This window comes from Hippopotamus amphibius, chromosome 2, assembly GCF_030028045.1.
Source record: "Hippopotamus amphibius kiboko isolate mHipAmp2 chromosome 2, mHipAmp2.hap2, whole genome shotgun sequence".
Taxonomy (NCBI): domain Eukaryota; kingdom Metazoa; phylum Chordata; class Mammalia; order Artiodactyla; family Hippopotamidae; genus Hippopotamus; species Hippopotamus amphibius.
The window spans coordinates 11,192,647-11,211,619 of record NC_080187.1 but is presented as its reverse complement, the minus strand read 5'-3'; the positions used below and the strand labels follow the sequence as shown (position 1 = coordinate 11,211,619).

At 56.8% G+C, this 18,973-nt stretch overlaps 1 protein-coding gene across 2 annotated transcripts in view; it reads left to right on the top strand.

Moving 5' to 3' along the window:
• Nucleotides 1–18,973, top strand: part of NEK6 (NIMA related kinase 6) — an 85,994-nt gene that overhangs the window by 33,991 nt on the left and 33,030 nt on the right. For both annotated transcript variants that reach the window (XM_057724999.1, XM_057725000.1), the window contains exons 2-3: nt 8,359–8,477; nt 18,139–18,279. In XM_057724999.1, the coding sequence (XP_057580982.1) occupies nt 8,388–8,477; nt 18,139–18,279 (231 nt within the window). In that variant the 5' untranslated portion in view covers nt 8,359–8,387. The remainder of the gene's footprint in view (nt 1–8,358; nt 8,478–18,138; nt 18,280–18,973) is intronic.

The window sequence follows — 18,973 nt, the reverse complement described above, 5'->3', positions numbered from 1 at the left end:
GGGTTTTTTTATTTTATTTTATTTATTTATTTACTTATGTTAGCTGTGTTGGGTCTTTGTTGCTGCACGCCGGCTTTCTCTAGTTGTGGCAGGTGGGGCTACTCTTCATTGTGGTGCGCCGGCTTCTCAGTGCAGTGGCTTTTCCTGTTGCAGAACACAGGCTCTAGACGCTCAGGCTTCAGTAGTTGGGGCACGTGGGCTCAGTAGTTGTGGCTTATGGGCTCTAGAGTGCAGACTCAGCAGTTGTACACATGGGCTTCGTTGCTCTGTGGCATGTGGGATCTTCCCAAACCAGGGCTGGAACCCGTGTCCCCTGCATTGGCAGGCGGATTCTTAACCACTGAGCCACCAGGGAAGTCCCGGGATGTGGTATGTTTTGAATTGCTTGGTGATCTCTGCCTGATCTGAGCCCTAGGGGATCCTGAGCAGGGAGGCAGATGTTTCTAGCTTGGGGCAGCAGGAGGGTGGGAGGAGCCCCCCCTCCACCGACTGGTCAGAAGTCTTCTCACCCAGCTCCTGCTGGGGGCCTGTTTTGTGCCAGGCCCGGGGGCGAGGCCCTGGCAGTTTAGACATGGCTGCTCAGACCAGTCCCCACCTTGAAAGGCCAGCAGAGGAAGGGGAGGTGACAAAGGGAGCAGTTTGCCCCTGAATAGCTGGACTTCAGGGGAGAAGCCTGTGTGGATGCCATCAGATGGGGAGGGGGGCTTGTTACCCCCTGACTGCCCCTGGGCGTCTATCCTGCGGGGTCCAGCTGTTTCCCCTTTATGGATAAGGGAGGGGGCGGGACTTTCCCAGGATCCCACAAGACGTGCTGAGCCTGATGTGGACCCAGGACCCGGTCCTGACGCAGGAGACAGACGTTGCCCCATGGGAGGTCATAGATTGCACACAGAGGCTGGTGTGTGGAAAGGCTGGTCCAGGGTGTTGTGTGGTTGGGAAGGGGAGGCCCTTATGTTCAGGGGCCCAGGGCGGGGTAGGGTTGCAGGAGGGCAGGCTGGCGCCAGCTGGACAGAGTTTGGGATGCCTTGCTCAGGCGTGTGGGCCTTTTTCTGGGGAGTTTTGGGTGGGGAGCGGCAGGTTAGGATTTGTGCCTTGTGGAGGGACCCTCCCTTGATGGGCTGGAGGTCGGGTCATCAGACAGGAGGGACGACAGGGACCCCACAGAGACGCGGCCAGGCCGGCAGAGGGCAGGGGCTCTGGATAAGTGGAGGTGTGTTTGGGGAAAGAATCGGCGGCCCTGGAGGAAGACCAGGTGTGGGCTGTTAGGGAGGGCGAGGCGTCCGGGCCACGAGCCTGGCTTCCCGCCGAATTCCTGGGCAGACAGGAGACCCCATCACTGAGATGAGGACCCGGGGAAGGGCAGGTGCGTCTTCGGTGCCTGGGACTTTTGGTGGTTTGGGTCTGGAGCTCTGGAGAGAGGCCCTAGGATGGAGAGAGATGGGGTGGGTGGTGGGCGAGGAGAGGAGAGCTGGAGGAGAAGGACTGGACGGGGGTGCGGGGGAGATGAGCTGGGTGGGCCCTGCGTTGCCCCTCAGCCACTGGCCTCCGGGTTCTTCAGGCCCACCCTGTGGGGAGGCCCCACTGCCCTGAGGAAGAGGCTTAGGGACCTCTCTGCACAGGCTGCACCACCCTCCCGAGGGGCTGCGCGTGGTCCCGTGTCTTAGAGCAGCCAGGCTCCTGCTGGTCGTGGAGCTGCGGAATCTGAGTAGCAAGTGTGGCTTTGTGGGTGGGGGTGAGGGGGCCCAGGACCAGGCAGGAAACCAGACACCATCTGTGACTCGTTCCCTACAGCTCCCAGGCCCCCATGACTCTGGCCTGAAATCGGGCTGCTTCCTGTCAAGTGATGAATGGGCAACGTCTGCTTATCCCAAGACCAGAAAGGCGCGGGGCGGGGGGTGGGGGGGTGGGCAGTGCTGGGGAAGAACCCAGCAGCCAGAGCCACACCTCTGGGTCAGAATTCACTCATTCACTCACTGTCCAAGGAGGTATGGACTCGGGGAGGCAGGCAGACTTGGTCTGAAGTGGCAGTTCTGCCTGTTGCCTGCTGTGTGACCTTGGGCCCATCCCTTAACCAGTCTGAACTTTCACTTCCTCCTCTGCACTGTGTGGATTATAGCAGCCCCGCTACGGGGGCTGTGAGGTGGGACGAGGCGTGCACGGCACTTGGTGCGCACCGTGCGGGCTCCGTTAGCGGCGGGCTGTCATTACGGCCGGTCCACGTGGGTGGGGCGTTCGATGCTGCCCAGGCCTCACGCGGGGACACACAGGCAGTAGTGTCCCTTTCTCTTGTTACTCACAGCCTCCCTGGTCTGAGGAGCCGGTTCAGGTGGCAGCTCTCTCCGCTGTGTGGCCTGACGTTGGCAAGTCAGGTTTTCCCTTGGAGCCTTGGTTTCCTCATCTGCACAATGGGGATGATGGCACCGCTTCGGTTTCTCGGGAGGTGTCAGATTACTCAGCTCAGGGGAGGCGTTGATGTGGTTGTTGGCTGATGCTGAAACTGGTCCAGCCTTGACCTCACCAGTTGCCAGTCCGTGAGCTGCCTGGTCTCCTGCTGGGCCTCAGCGCTCCATCTGTGTAGGGGTGTGTGGGTCGTGCCGGCCTGTGGCACCTCTCCTCTCTTGGCTGGCTGAAGGCCTCCGGCATCTATCCTAAGCTTCGTCCAGGCTGCCGGATGAGCAGAAATAGCCCCTGGTGCCCACACTGGTGTTGGGTCCCTCATGCCGTGTGTGTAGGAGGGTGTGGAGTCACCAGGGTGGTTTCCTACTTCGAGGAAACAACCTGTGAAACTGTTCACTCGGCTGGAAGGACTGAAAAGCGGCCTTCCCCAGAGAAACGGGCACAGGGTACGGTGTCCAGCTGAGGCCGACCTCCACGGTCGTCTGTGTGGTCCTCCCGAGGGCTTGGCAGAACCTGTCAGCCTGGGGGCCACATGGGCCTTCACCAGCTCCACCCCAAACCAGGGGCATTGACGCCCCTGCCCCAGTGGACAGACTGAGGACATGGCTGGGCTCAGCGCCTTGTGGCCTGACCGCACACATGCCCACACGGGCAGAAAAGGGCAGGCAGCCGCTCACTGCTTCCACCTCAGGGCTGGGGAGCGAAGTGGCGTGTAGACAGGTACTCGCACCTACACAAGCCTCAGACACTCAAGCCCCCAAACCTGCCCCAAGCTGGATCTTTGGCCCGAGCCTTCCTGGTGTCTTGGGTCATCTTTCACTGGGAGGGTAAGGCCTCAGTGAGCCACCAGCCTTCCCAAAGTGTGCTTTTGGCAGGAGGCAAAGGAGGGATGTGCCTTTCTCCTAGATGAAGTTTTAGAAATTGGGAGGCAAGCGCCAGGTGACAGTCGTGGCCAGAAAGGCCACTTGGAAAGCCTCAGATCCAGCCCAGCATGGGAACCAGTCCCTTCCGATAAGTGCCTGGATTAAACCCAAACCCCCACGTCTCCCTAGGGACGCACCCCACATTACTAAGAGCCTTGCCGAAGGCCAGGTGGGGAGGAGCACGTCAGGGGGCTTTACAAAGGCAGCCCCAGGTCTCGAAAGTGATGAGGAGGGTGTTTGTTCCAGAATCATCCCAAAGAGGCCATGCAGTGCAGTAGATAGAGCATGATCTGGGGTCCAGTCCTATCTTTTACCAGCTGTGTGACCCTGGGCAAGTCCCCGCCCCTCTCTGAGCCCCAGTTCCCGTTGTCTGTCTGACAGTCCCTCCTCCACCGCCCAGGGACGGTTAGTGTCACGACGCTGGCAGCTGCCAAAGCCTCAGAGGGCCCTTGGCATGTGCCAGGCTCTGTCCTGAGGGGTTTACATCTACATTCAATCCTCAATGACCCTGAAAGGTAGATCTTACTATTAGCCCCATTTTCCAGAGGAGGAAACTGAGACACTGCGTGGTTAGAGGAAGCTGGGCCAAGATTTGAACCCAGGCAAGTCAGGCTCCCAAATAGGCCCTCGACCTTACCCTGGGGGCTCGTCCTGACCTGGTCTCTGGGCACCTGGTAGACAGGCACATGTGTGGAACCCAGGCTGGGAAGCCACACTCTGCCTCCCCAGCGCCCTGGAAATGCAGGCCGCTTGCTCCCTGCAGAAGAAAGGCCCTCTTTGAGGTGGTGCTCAGTGTGGCCTGTGGCTCCGGGTCTCACATTCCGTGGATTTTTGGCCCCTGACTTGGGCTTGGCAGCCTGGGCTCCATTGTTCTGCAATTTGGCAGGAGCCGCGGGGGACAGGCAGCTCTCGGAGGTGCCCAGAGACTCCTGTGCACAGTCTTTTCCCAGCTCTTCGCATCTCATCCCTCCAAATCCCTTGGCCTTGGTCCTTCTGCATCTGAACCCCCTAAGAAGGCGTTTCTGGCAGGGATTTCCAGGGTAAAAGGGTTGGGTTTCTGTTGGGGTATAGAAAAAAAGAACGCAAATCCTCTGAAATCCAACACCCTGGAGAGCCTCAGGAGGCAATGGCTGTCTTGGGCCTGGGAGGCGCTTTGGAGTCAGAGCTGGGTTCAGATTTCTCCTCTGTAGCTCAGTCAGAACATGACCTTGAGTCTCCCCTCCCTGAGCCTCATTCCCCATCTGTAAAATGGGTCTGTTGACAGCCCAGGCTGAGTGGAAGAGATCTGGCCACTGGACGCCTCAGAGAACCTACACTTCCTTCCTCCCTCCTCCTTCCCTCCCCCTCTGCCTCCTTCCTTTGTCCCGTCCTCTCTGGCACTGTGGGGGGGGGGGGGGGGCCAGGGAGGGGAGAGGCAGGGAGGGGCCTGGGGGCTGTGACTTACAGACTCCTTTCCTGGAACAAAGGCCCATCCTCCTCACTGGGGTGTGAGGTGTAGCCAGTTCTATTCGGTTCTGGGCAGAACCACTCTTGGGAACAGTCATTTACCCCAGGGGCTTGGCACACCAGGTGTGTGAACAGCAGCGCAGGGAGAGGGCTCTGGGGCACCTGTGGGGGGAATGGCCCCTCGTGGCCCACCAGCCCTGGGGTCACCCCTACCCACTCAGCACAGCCCCATTCTTGAGTGGAGGGGGCTTGTTTCGTGGGGAGCAGCTGGAAAGGAAAATGATGTACTGCTGGTCAGAGCCTGTGAGGGGTGCAGTGCAGAGGTTTGGGGCAAAGATGCCATCACATGTTTGAGTCCTGGCTCTACTACCTGTGATCCTTGTGATCTGGGCAAATCTCTTAACTTCCCTGTGCCTCAGTTGCCTCATCTGTAAAGGGGAATCATAACAGAACCTGTCTCGTGGAGGTGGTGTTAAAATGAGATGGGCTAACAGAGGTGAAGGGTATAAAGGGTCCAGTGTAAAAGGACTTACCGTTGTTGGCTTATCATTATTATTACTGTTATTTCTGACGAGGCCAGGGCCCCTTACTTTGCTCCTGGGGTCCTGTGTGAGGAATGGGCTGAGCTCCTGAGAGCCTGCAGACCACTGCCTTCCGGGTGCAGATGTCGGATGGCCCCATGGGGAGGTGGGGGATGACATGCGCAGATGCCTCCTAGGTCTTTGCCCAGTGTGACTTGCCCAAGGGCCCAGCTGGGGAGTGACAGGGTCGAGATACAAACCCAGGCCCCTGGCCCCAGGAGGCTGGGTGAGGCGGAACGTGGGGGCCAGGGATGGAGGCCCCAGGGTTTCCAGCCCACGTGATCTGTGAGCCGGTGGGCAGGCGAGGGAGTCACGTGTGGGCCTGGCCTGTGGGCCACGCCTGGTGCCTTCTGAGATAAAGACAGAACCTTCTTGCTGAAGACAGTTCTCCTCCAACCTTCCCCCAGAGGTCTCCCTGAGGGCAGAGGATGGTGAACATGTCACCCCGAGGGGTCTGGGGGTGCCGCCCGAAGCAGCTGCAGAGCCTGCAGGAGTCTCCAGTTTTATCTTAAAATTCACGCGCATTTTACATTTCGTTCCCTCTGTATCCGGTTTATTGTCACACACATTTCCCTCCTGAGTAACAGCAGCGCTGCCTCGGGAAGCTGCTCATGTTGATCTGTTTATCCCAGGGCTTTTCGTACCTAGGTCCTCACTGTGTCACCCCAGGGGTGTGCACTCCGGTGCATAAGCTCGGGCACAGATGGTGGGGATGTGCTGAGGGCCTGTGGTCCCATCTGCATTGCAGGAAGCCGCCTCGGTGGCCCACGTGGAGGAGGAGGGCTTGCTGGAAAGGGCAGCAGGCACTGGGAGACCCAGAGGTCCAGGCGGAGGCGAGGCCTGGGCTGAGAGGCACACCCCATAATACTCTCCACATGACGTCCCTTCGAGAAAGAGCAAAGAGAGACAGCAAGAGATCTACCTCTCTATCTATGCGTACACATTAAGATGAAGCACAGAAAATGCTGCCCATGGGGGGTCAAAACTGGCAATTGCACGGGCAGGAGACCACGCAGGCCGGGCCGGGCTCGGCGGGATGCTCCCAGCCGCCGAGGCATCCCTGCTAGGCCGAGGTGGGTGCCACCTGCAGACCGTGCGCCTGCTCCATGTGGCCTCACTTTCTGCCATCTACTTAGGGTGCTGGGGAGCAGTTTCACCCCAAAATGCTGTGGGAAAGGGTGTGAGGGAGGAGCCGGGCCTGTCCTGAGGACACAGAGAAGGACGGGCCCTGGGCACCCGTGTGCAGATTCTGAAGAGGCTCAGGGTCCTTCAGAGGCAGAGCCGGAGAGGCCAAAGGTCAAGCTCAGCAGGCGATTCAGGGCTTGGTGGCCACACTTTGACAGATGTCATAGACATCTCTAGCCTGGGAGGGCTGGCCCGTCAACTACCAGAAAAAACTGGAGTGGAGGGGAAGGAAGAGTGATCTGTGACCAGATCTCCGTCGGCGTGGGTTCCTTGCCCACTGCCCAGATCACCCTGTTTGCACGCAGCAGGGCCTGCTGACCCACTGGACCGGGCGAAGCCTGTCAGCTCGGGCGTTGGCTGGTGGGGATGGCAGGGGCACAGGTGACCGGGTTACGTACAGGTGGTGAGAGGCAGAGTCCGTCTAGAGAGACAGATGACGTCCAGGGTTGGGTTCTCCAGAAGCAGCCCCTGAGACGAGGCTGTGTGGGGGAAACCGCGAGGGAGTAGAGGAGGCAGACGAGCAGGAATGTGATCTCAGACCAAATCACTGACTCCGCTCGGTGTCTGGAGTGACTTACACCTCAGCGTGTCCTGACCGGAGGCAGGGGAACTGGCGTACACACTCGCCCCCTGGGGCATTGATTCCTCGGGGCTCTAGCGCTCCAGAGGGTATAGACGAGGCTGCCCTAATAGCCTGGCCTGTCCTTCGGGGTTCTGTTTGGGGTGGGTCAAGTGAGAGGTGCCCGCAGGAATGCCAGGGCGGGGTCTGCTGGAAGGAGCAGCAGCCTGATTCGGGGGCCCTCGTCACATGCCTGCCCTGCACCCTGTGTCTTCCTGGCATCCTGGGGGTGCCCAGGCCTGACCCTGGACACCGAGGTTTAGATGTTGCAGAAATGCTTGTGGGTGAATGGAGGGCGTTCCTCCCGAGGAGGAACGCTTTCCCTCTTGCGTCCAGGAGGACCACGGGCCATACAGCTTCTTCTGTGTGCCTGAGCCTGGGTCCTGCCCCGGAGGTGCTTGCCTGCTAAGGAGGCCGGCAGAGGCTGCCTGGGACACCAGCAGTGGAAGCGATATTGGGAGTGACACGGAGATGGCCTTTAGCTCGGGCTTGGGCACATGGTGGGCGCTTGCTTAATCAGGGACAGCTACTGCGGTTACTATGGCAACTGGTGACTGCCATCCTTGACTCTCCTGGGGGCCTCTGATGTGGCAGCCCAAGCCCTGGAGGTTGAGGGGGCTGCTCCCCTGTGCAGAGGGTTCTGTCCCTGCCCGGAGGTTTGTGCAGGACTGGGACTGGGACTCATGGCCTTGGCCTTCCCAGTGTCTGGTGTGCCAGGGCCCAGCAAGGATGGGGATGTGGGGTTCTTCCTGAAGCTGCTGCTTGCAGTCTGACTCAAGGTCTCTCTCTCCTGGCCACTAGGCTGCCAACCTGGGTTTGTCCGGGGTGAGGATGGGGATCAGGGATGGGGGACAGTAAGGTGGAAAGAACAGGCTTTGCAATCTGGCGCCTTCTTTGCTGGCTTGGGGCGGAACCTTTAGATTTTCCCCGCACTGAGCCTGTTTCCCCCTCTGTCCACTGGGGATAGTCCTAGCAACCTAGTCGGGACAGCGTAATGAAATGGGAGGAGGTGCGTCATGTGGGCTCTCGCGTCCTAGCCCTGCCACTTCCCAGGCGGATAATGATAAGCAAGTTACCTAACAGCTCAGCACCTCAGCCTGCACATCTGTAAAATGGGGCAAATGCGATTACCTCCTTGATCCGAGGGCCACCAAGAGGAGAAGGTGCACAGGCCTGTGGGTAAGAAAGCCTTCCTTTTCTGTTGCAGCCCGTGCCCTCGTGAGGCTGGCATGCAGGATGGCAGGACAGCCCAGCCACCTGCCCCACGGAGGGAGCCCGAACAACCTCTGCCACACCCCGGGGCCCGCACACCCTCCTGACCCACAGGTAAGCCCATCTCCTTTGTCTGCAGTGTGTTGGAGAGTCTCGGAGGAACACAGATCCCTGAGGCTGCTTGGTCCCGGCCACAGGAGGAAGCCCCTCGGCAGCCTCCAGGCATCTTGAATGCTTCCAGTGATGGGAGAGGGTCACTACCTAACCATTCAGCCCTCCATCTCAGTCAGCAACACTCACAGACGCCTTCTCTGTGCCGCACTCTGGGCTAGGATGCCAGGCCTGGTCCTGCCTCTGGGGTTTCCCTGTGAATGGAACAGCTTCCTCTCAGAGGGATCAGTGCTGGTTAGAAGGACAGACGTAGAGGGCGTTGTGGAGGCTCCAAGGCAAGTGAGGGGAGCAGGGGAATGGGCGGGGTGCACTCGGGGTCAGAAAGTGCATCTTCACGCTGAGCCAATCCGCCTTCTTTCCGGCCTCAGCTGTGCTCTGGCCCTCTTTAGCCTCTTTGTCTAGGACCAGCAGAGCTTCAGGGACGCTGGCTTCCTTACACCCTCCGCACCCTCGCTATAGATCCTCAGCGAGCCAGGCAGCCTTTTGCAGCTTTCCGGAAAGTGGCTTCTGGGGCTCTGAGCTGCTCGCATACCCCACGCCTTTGCACATGCCGTTCCCTGGGCCTGGGGTGCCCTCCTCAACTCCTCCAGGCCTCAGTCCAAATGCCACTGCTTCTGGGAGCCTTTCTGTTCCACCCCATTCCCTGCTCTGTGCTGCCTCCACACCTGTGCTCAGACACTAGGTCGTGGCTACGATAGCATCCACTGCGGCACTGGCTCCTGGGTCTGCCTCCCTACCTGGACAGCATCTCTGGGGTGGAGCCTTGCCTTCCAAGTTCATGAACTGTAGATGTGTGGAGCGCACCCACCCAGGACATGGCCGTGTGTGAACAGACCCAGGTCTGCTCTTGGGGAGCATACAGTCTCATGGGAGAGAAAGAAAAAGTGCAGAAAAAACTGGGGGTCAGTGGAACTCCAACAAGGCATGTGGTCTGAACTAGGGGACCAGAGAGGCCTCCTGGAGGGAGTGGCTTGCAAAGACCTGGAGAGGACAGAGAACTTGTCTGGGCAGACCGGCCAGGGTCAGATGATGTAGGGTCTTGTGGGCAGTCTGGAATGATGAAAAATGTGTCAAGGGTTGGCTTTTGTCCCAGGCCTGTGAGACCTAAATCAGGAGGAGACTCAGAGACAGCCACCTTCCTGAGCCATGAAAGGATAGTCACAGCTTCTAACTGCCTAGTCCTGTTGGAGGACTTCAGGTGCATTGGTGTTTGACCTGCTTGGGCAGGGTTGCCACATACAGTTGTACAGGTTCTCCACTGCCCAAGGGTGCCTGGCCAAGGAGGCAGGTGAATCTGAAATCCTGTGCCTGGGCTCTCATCAAGCTGTGCTTCCTGGTGTGAATTTGCATCAGTCCAAGGGAAGGGGCACCTCTGTAGAGTCACACAGAGGCCACGCGTGAAGTAGGAGAAACTGTGTGTGTGTGTATGTGTGTGTGCGCACAGGGGGTCCGAAGGCCTCTATGCCATTCGTCCTCCCCATTCCAGTTACTGGCTGGCATGTGGGGGCCCATTTCCTAGGTGGAATTTGGGGAGGATGCTGGGAAGCCCGTAGACACTGCTGGTCCAGGGTCCGTCAGGACTGCTCCCCAATGGCTGGGGGCAGCGGGGCTCCTCGGGTAATGTAGCAATTTGTCATATTAAGTCATTCACTAACAATTGAATCCCCCTTGATTAATCTCCCAGAATTAGCCAGTTGCATTTTGAGCAATTAGGGTTAATTACAGCCTCATTTGGCAGAGCAGAGAGTCCCGTAATTATTTCACGAACAAGGCGAGGAGGTAGTGGGCTGCGGCGGCGGCGGCAACGTCCGGGTGTCTCCTCGCACATGTTGGAGTGGGTAATGACATAGTTAAGTGTAATTAGATACGATTACTCAGCGTTGGCTAGCGGCTGGCTGGGAAGATGCCCCTGGTCCGCCAGCATCTGGCCTGGTCTGCAGAACCAGGGCACAGCCGCATTGACACTGGGGCGGCTGCAGGTCGGGGCTGGAAAGGAAAGTCAGGCGCTTTCTCCGCGTCTCATGGAGCACTGGTATTTAAACGCTGTCTGGGGAGAGATCGCGGCTGGAATCTTGCCTGTTTCAGGACATAGAAACACCTCAAACTGACGGCCCAGGCATTTTCCTTTATGGCAGGAGACACTGCTGTTCCCCTGAAATCATCCTTAGAGAAAAGAGCCAGGCTGCATGAAGGCAAGAATGCTGTGCTCTGGACCAGGCTGGGTTTGGTTCCCAACTCCATCCCTCACCAGCCAGGTGACATTGGGTAAATGACCTCTCTGAGCCTCAGTTTCCTCTTCTGTAAAATGGGGCTGTGAAGAAAGTGAGATGGTATATTTTAAACACCCAACATGGTACCTAGCATTGTGGGTGTAAAGAAAATGATATGTCATTGATCTTATTCTTATATTTTAAAAACCATGTTGGTTTTCACAGCTAAAGAGCCCAGGGCTGGAAATACCCCCAGTGTAGAAAGAATAATTTAGCAAACACTCAAACTCTGGCTTTTGTTAACCTTCTGTGTCCAAGGCTAGTGGTTTGTTCATTTCAAGGAGCTTTCTAGCTCTGGGTACTTTCAGCCTATGAAAATATGTTTGCTGAATCGGGTCGAATCGTATGTGAAATTCATATATACTTGGGAAAGCTGAGCGTGCTTGCTCTTATTGAGGTTTCTAATGAATGAATGAATGGAGTTGAGAAGGAGAGCTTCAAATGCCCCCATGGTTTATGATTTTACCAATTTGCTTCAAAGCATTTTCATCAGGAAAGAAATGCAGGGCTCAGCTGACCCACTAAGAACCACATGAATTTCCAAGAAGGAGAAAGGTGTTCTTGTCTGAGAAAGCCCTGGCTAATGTGTCTTCCATCTGGAAAGTCTTTGCAAACCTGCTTGGGACGTGCCAAGTTCAGTTATATTCGGCACTGTTCAGAGAGAGAGGAATGTGTGTAACTTTGCAGGGGATGGGGACAGCTGTCGTCAGTTCTGCATTGCACCAAAATCTTCATGAAAATCTTCCCAAAGCAATGATGGTAGCTAGATAAGATTTAATGACCAAATATTAATGGCCATTAAAATTCAACAAGTGTTTGCTAAGTGTTGTAAATTCAGCAAACGCTTGTCTCATTTCTGCCTTGGGTCTGCTGGCGAGCCCTACACCTAAGTAGGTAAAGACAAGGCAGAGCGGAGGCTCCCAGGGAGGGATGGACCGATGCGGAGGAGCCCGGAGAATGGGGTGGCTTGTTCTGCCCAGGGCATGAGGATTGACAAGGAAAGCTCTAGAAAGAAGATGACACATGGGCTGATGATGGTAAGGAGTTTTGGGCAAAACAGGGAGAGGAGGACGTTCCAGGAAAAGGAAAGAGCCAGACCTGAAGGTGCAGGATCAGTCGGGTTGGATAAGTGTTTAAATACCTGTGCTTAGATAAGGTAGCACAGCTGGTGTTTATGAAAGCTCTGGAATCCACATTGTTGTTTGGAATTGAATCTGTAGCAAATGGGGAGCCCATTATGGGTTTAAATTGACGAGGGGTTTAGGTTTTAGGTCACTGGTAGCTGGGCCCCGAGGCACAAGTAAGGGGAAAATAGGAGGTCACATGATGCTTTGGTCTTTAATGGGCTGGACACAGGAAGGGAAGATTCTGGAGACTTCCAGGGGGATAATCCAACTGCCCTTGGTAACTGAAGGGATGCAGGAGAGGGAGGTCAAGGACGTGGCCAGCCTGCTGGCATGAGGCTGATGCTTTTTATGGTTTGTTTGCTTTCAAGTCCTTGCTTGTTAGGCGTCGGAGCTGGTTCCAGATTCTCTCATCTGTGTGCTTAAGCTCAGCTTTCTCTGAGCTTGGTTAGCGAGGCTTGTCCTGGGGGAGCCACCGCAACTGAGATGACTTTAGGTTTTGTCATCAGGGGTCTTCCATGTTCAGGCGTCTTGTTCACTGTTCCCATGAGCTGATGGCCCAGAGCTGAGTATAGAGAGACTCCCAAGTTGAGACAGTCACGGTAGTGGTTGTACCTATATTACGTTGTACCTGTATTACATTGTACCAGGTCATATACGTAAGCCTGGCACTTACCTCATTTCATCTTCCTACCAACTCAGAGAAGGAGACCTTATTCAGAACTCCATTTTGCAGGGGAGGAAACCGAGATCAGCAGTAATTTGTCCTTTTTGGTATTGAGGGGCAGATCCAGCAGTGGCTCCAGGTCCTGTGGCCCCACAGAGTGTCTTGTTGCCACTAGGGCTGCAGGAGGGGATACTGGCTTCGGGGATGAAATTAGCCAGATCGTGAAGAGCTGAGCAGGGCTGGCCTCGTAAAGAGTCTGACAATATGGACTCTTTGTAAATCGCGCCCTTCTTTTGTGCCACGCAGATTTAAAACACATCGCTATGTACACATATACTGCATCCATTAGAAGTTCCCTGCACACGATGTCAGATGTCTTTAAAGGTGAAATTCGTTTACAGGAAATGTCATTCTGATGAAGTGTGCTTTCTAAAATCATAGAAACGGTTGCCTTAAAATTAATGATGCATTGCAAATATCAGGGAAAAAAGACCCATCCAGTGTGAAGGTGATTAAAATTCAGGTCAGAAGTCTGACTTAGTCAGGCTAAATTTTTTAATGAGATTTCAGAAAATTAATTGGGCGAATGCATTTTTATTCTTTTAACATGTAATTTTATGCTCCTGTTTTTTTTTTTTTTAGAAAAAAAGGATTTGTCGATGGCTGAGGCTTATTGTGGTTCAAACATTTTAAACTCAAATTAGCACAGGGTGGGGGGGCGTTCGTGGCCTCATTTGATCTGACTTGGGGAAGAGAGCTGGGTTCCACTGAGCTTTCTGGGGTAGGGGTGTCCTGGGGTGGTCCACGACACCCCCTCCCCCTACTGTCTTGTCCTCCCATTTCTTGGGAGGGTGGCACTGGGGCTAGAGGTGGCTCAGGATCTTGGCCGTGACCTTGGCTCCTGATCCCACCAGATTCCTCCTGCTGCCCAGGGAGTTGCTTGCAGAGGCTCGTTCTCTCTGAGATCATGAGTCCTCCCCGGGCCACTGCCACCTCCCTGCTCCTCCACCTCATCTCTTCTACCTTTGGGGGAGAACTAAGGGGCTCCCACCCTGGGGGAGGGGGATGAATAGTCAGAAATGGCTTCCAGTGCCCACAGCACAGCCTAGAAAGGGAGGCAAGCCCGTTGTCTAGCATGGGTCCTTGGCAAACAGCCCTGGGTGACTGGCACGAGGATGGTAAAGTCAGAGGCTACAGGTACATCCACCTCACCCCTTTACTGTAGCCAGAGGATGTGGGGTAAATGACCTCTCTGCTCCTCAGTTTCCTCATCTGTGAAATGGGGCTGGGAAGACCTAAGTGAGATGGTGTACTTTAAACACCCAGCATGGCACCCAGCATCAGGGGTGTTAAGGAAACAGGATGCCATTGACCTTATTCTTGTGTTTAAAAATTCATTTTAGGGAATTCCCTGGCGATCCAGTGGTTGGGACTCCACGCTTTCACTGCTGTGGCCCAGGTTTGATCCCTGGTTGGGGAACGAAGATCCCACAAGCCACATGGCGTGGCCAAAAAAAGAAAGAAAGAAGAATTCATTTTAGTTTTCATAGCTAAAGAGCCCAGGGCTGGAGATATGCCGAGTGCAGACCCTCGGGGGGTGGGGACGGCGTGACGTTGATGCTGACAGCTGTGCACACCCTGCCCAGCTCCGCCCCAGCCCTTGGGAAGTGGGTGCCGCCATTCTCCAGACAGTCTACAAATAATCACAGCAAACATGCAGCGTTTCCCAAGTGCCGGCCCTTTTCTACGTGGTCACTCATTAACTTATTTAACCCCCAGCCACCCCCTGGAGGGGACGCTGTTTACCTCAGTTGGACAGATGAGGAAACTGAGGCCCAGAGGGCTTGCCGGGAAGTGACAGAGCCAGGACTTGAACCCAGGCCTCCAGGCCCAAGTGTCAGCGTTTCAACGGACCAGGCCAGAGTGGCGGTCACCCCTCTGCCAGCCTGGGCCCAGGGGGTTGTGTTTATTTTCCCCGGAAGCCAGCGTGGGGTCCCAGACATCACAGGGGACAGTGGGCATCAGGTGAGGCGTTTTCAGAAAGGCCATCGGGAGGGTCACTGTTAGAGCCACCGTCGTGCAGGCTGTGCTGGGCCCGCCCGTGTTTGCCCAGAAGTTTAGGGCTCCCCAGACCCTCTTCAACATTGTCTCCAGGAATCCTCCCCGTTGGGGCTGGTGATTCTTTTTTTGTTTAATTTTTTTTATTTATTTAGGCTGTGTTGGGTCTTAGGTGCGGCATGTGGGATCTTTAGTTGTGGCACGCAGGCTTCTTAGTTGTGACATGCATGCAGGACCTAGTTCCCTGACCAGGGATCAAACCTGGGCCCCTGTGTTGGGACACAGAGTCCTACCCACTGGACCACCAGCGAAGTCCCTGGGGCTGGTGTTCCTAACAACCCCCCCCCCTCCCCCGCTGCTGCTGGAGTAAGAGCGGAACTTGCCAGGGCCCACCCTGGAGGTGGGTGGCAGCAGGAAGAGGCCTGGCCTTTTTGGGGCGAGGACTCAGTTCAGCTTTTCCTTTTCTACTCCGAGCCCCTGAGTTAAATCCGGGTCAGGACTCTGCTGGCTCAGGCGGCCGCGCCCAGGAGCCCTGTGTCCTGCGATGACCCCTACCTGAGCAGGCCCCCCCCCCCCACCCCGGGGACAGGGCCAGGTCCTAACCCCTCTGAGGGCAGCGGCGGCCCCTGGGCCCTTTCACCGCTGCTCTGCTGCCCGGGTAACCTGCCCCCTCCGTGGAGCTTTCCTCCAATTAGGTCGAATGGGTTGTGACAGGAAATGCAAATCTGGGTCATCGCATATGCAGATGTGCAGGGGAGTCTTAGCGGCGCTGGCGGGAAGTCGCTGCATCCTCTGGGAGCCTCCAGCGGCTGGGGAGCTGGGCCGGGGTCTCTGGGGAACATCCTTGGGGTTGGTGGAGAACGCTGGGGACTCTGACCACTCCTCACGGAGGGAAGCGGAGCCAGGACCTTTAGAGAGCACATGCCCCAGACCCTTCGCTGTCCTGGGGGAAATGGGCGAGGTGGAGGGACCCTGCCCCATGTCACCTGGTAGCACAGCTGGCTCTCCATTGTCAGGGGCTTCAGGTCCCAGCTCCCCACTGCCTGGCTGTGTGACTGGGCCTCAGTGTCCTTATCCATGAAGTGGCATTAATAAGCCTTGTTTTACAAGGCTGTTAGGAGACTTCAGTCCTAAAACCTGTCTAAGCTGCTAGGACAGCCACAGACCCGTAGTAAGTGCCTAAGACACAGCAGCGCGTTGTTATTTTCACGACCGTGTATGATTCCTCCAAGTGCCGAGAAAGTTGCCGTTTTCTGAGGGTGTGTGAGTTCAGCTGCACCCATAGAAGTGACAGCGTCTGGGTTACAGAGTCCCCTGTGCACCAGCCTGTTTTGAGCGCATTTCGTTGTGTCATTCAACAAACATGCCCTGAGCACATGCTCTGGGCAGGTCAGAGGCTCAGTTCAGGGGGCACAGAGGGGACTAAGACAGGCACACTTGGTGCGGCCCATGGTGGGGGGACAGCTGGGGCGCACGTGGCTGAAGCAGGAAGTGTAGGCCTGGCTAGTCACGGGGTCTCGAAGGGAAAGCAGAGGTGGCGTCTGAGTGGGGAGGCCACACGGTACAAGGTGAGGTGTGTAGGCTCTGGATACCCAGTCCCGGGTTCAAATCCCCACTGTGACTCAAGGTGGGGTCTGGAGCCTCCCCTCCGAGCCTCAGTTTCCTGAAACGGTGTAGCAGTAATGTCTGCTCCCAGGGTCCCGGGAAGCATTCTGTACGGTGCCTGGCATGTAGTATGTGCTCAGTAAATGTGTCCCCGCGCATCTTAGATGGACACGCCGTGTACAGGTAGGTCAGTTGCTGTGACTAACGAACTTAACTGACAGAGACCGGCAGGTGGCGGGTAAGAGCATCGTCTTCCTCCTCCGCCAGCCCTCCCTCCCTCACAGGCCCCCAGGTGGAGCAGCTTTAAATCTCTGAAGTCCTTGAGACGTCACCGTCGGCACGAGCCCAGCTGTTATCTTGCTGAGGGAAGGAGGAAGCCAGATTATGGGCTGCGAGGCTGAGTCCCATCTCTCACTCCTGGCAGGAGGGTGCCTGTTAGGGTCTCCTTAGCACACAGCTGGACCTCGGCAGGTGCAGAGGTGGGGAGTGGCTGCTCAGGCCCCACCCCCGCCTCCTCCCTCCTGTCGCGCCCACACCTGTCAGTAACATGACTGCAACCACTAAGCACCTACTGTGTAGGGCTCAGTGATCTCACATGATCCTTACAGCCACCCTACCTCCCCTTACAGACAAGGAAACTGAGGCACAGGGTGGCTTGTGTAACCGCCAAGGTCACCAGCCAACGACCCAGGCCGATTGGCCCCACTGCCAGTCACACAAGGATTCCCGGTGGGGAGATTCCAGAACCCAGCGAGGAGATTCCAGAACCCAGCCCCGGAGATACCTGATCTTCCGCACTCTCGGATGCCCCGGCCCATTTTCTCTTGGGAAATCTCAGCGGTTTATTCCTGCTGCAGTGGAGCTCTCAGGCTTTCTTGCCCCATCCCTTCTCCCCAGACTGAACCCTACACACGTCTGCATACCTATTATGTGCAAGTCATCCGGCAACAGCAGAGACCCTGTCTTCTTGTCACCACCCAGCTGGGGAGTGGCAAGGCGGGGCTGTAGCAGGAGGGAGGGCCCATCCCGCGAGGCTGACACGGGGCATCCTCTCCCCTTCCTCCCTCCTCCCCCTTCCAGGGCCCAGTGTTGCCATCCCTTCCTCTCCCCGAGAGCAGCTTTGCAGGTGTGTTTGGGTGGGGGGTGTACCTGGCCACTGCTGCCTCACCTTGGCTCCATCCCTGGGCAGGTCCTACAGCTTAATCGTGGCTTTCAGTGCTGGCCCCTGGAGAGTCATCATGAAGTGTCCAGATTCTTCACGTTGCCGTAAAGGGGGCAGTTTATCCAAGGAAGTGGGCTCGGAATGTCAGGTTGCAAGTTTAACCTCCATGTTCTCATCTCGGATGAGAATGGCTACCCTGGTGGGGGGGGAAGTTGCCACTTCTTAGGATGACTTGAAGGGTCAGGGTTGGGGTTGCACATGGAGGGCCCGGGGCCAGCGAGACCCCACAGGGCCTCCCACGGCTGTGTGATTTTGCTGCGGTGCTTCCTTAGACGCTTATTGCACCTGCTCTGCTGGGCGGCTCCAGCTGGGACAGGAAGGATTCAGGAGTGACCTAGGCGGGCGAGGCCCTGGCCCACAGAGCCAGCCTTCCGGCGGGGAGACAGAAATGAGCAAACAAATGAGTGATCAGGTATTGAGGGGTGGTGATAAATGCTGTGGAGGAGACCACATCTGCAGAGTGGGGTCGTTGGGATCAAATGGGGCTGGTGGGAAGCTCCAGGGGGCGAGGGGGGCTCTGACAGCGAGTGGGCGATCAGCGTCCCTCCTTCATCCTGGAGGGGTGCTGCTGAGGCTCGGGAAGGGGCAGCAGCCCCCCGGGTCCCGACCCTCCACGCGGCCTGGCTGGTCACCGATGCCCTCTGTCCCTCCCCTCCAGAGGCACCCGAACGTCCTATCTTTTCGCTGCTCCCTGGCCGACTTCCAGATCGAGAAGAAGATCGGCCGAGGGCAGTTCAGCGAGGTGTACAAGGCCACCTGCCTGCTGGACAGGAAGACAGTGGCTCTGAAGAAGGTGCAGGTGAGCCAACAGCCCCCATAGGCTCAAAACCACGTGGCAGGAGCGGCTGGTGTCCGAGCGAACATTGCTGCCCTGGGCCAGTCCCGTCCCTCCCCTGCCCTTCCTTCCCCTCCCCTCCCCCTTCCTCTATAAACAAGGGAAACCGGTACCCACCTCACTCACAGGGCTGTGGGAGAATCAGGGCAACTTGTCTTTGTGAAAGCTCACTGTGAACCATAAAGGAAAAGAAGAATGTGCATGTGCTGAGCACCTGCTGTATACTGATCGTGCTGGAACTCACAGAACAGATCACGGTCCCATGGTAGGGATTATTCTCCCATTTTTCAGAGGAGGAAAACTGCAGAGACATGGATAACTCACCAGGGCCAGAGAGAGCTGAGACTCAGATCTGCAGCCACTGACCCTCTCTGGTCGGCTCTGGGCTTGAGTGCCCTGCCTGACCTCCGAGTCCCTCCTAAATGGGGGAGAGGGTCAGGCTGATGCGTTTTAGGCAGCAAAGCCCAGGCTGGAAGCTTTTCCGTGAGAGCCACTGAGCCCGTCTGAGCGCTGCTTTGCTGCAGTAAGTGGCCTTGAATCCTCCAGCAGAGCTTCCAGAGTCCCTTGATTTGCTCATTTACCTTAAAGAATGAGATGAACAGCCTGGGCAGAGGAGGCCCAGGAGAGAGAAGGCAGCTCAGACGCAGTCACAAGGTGG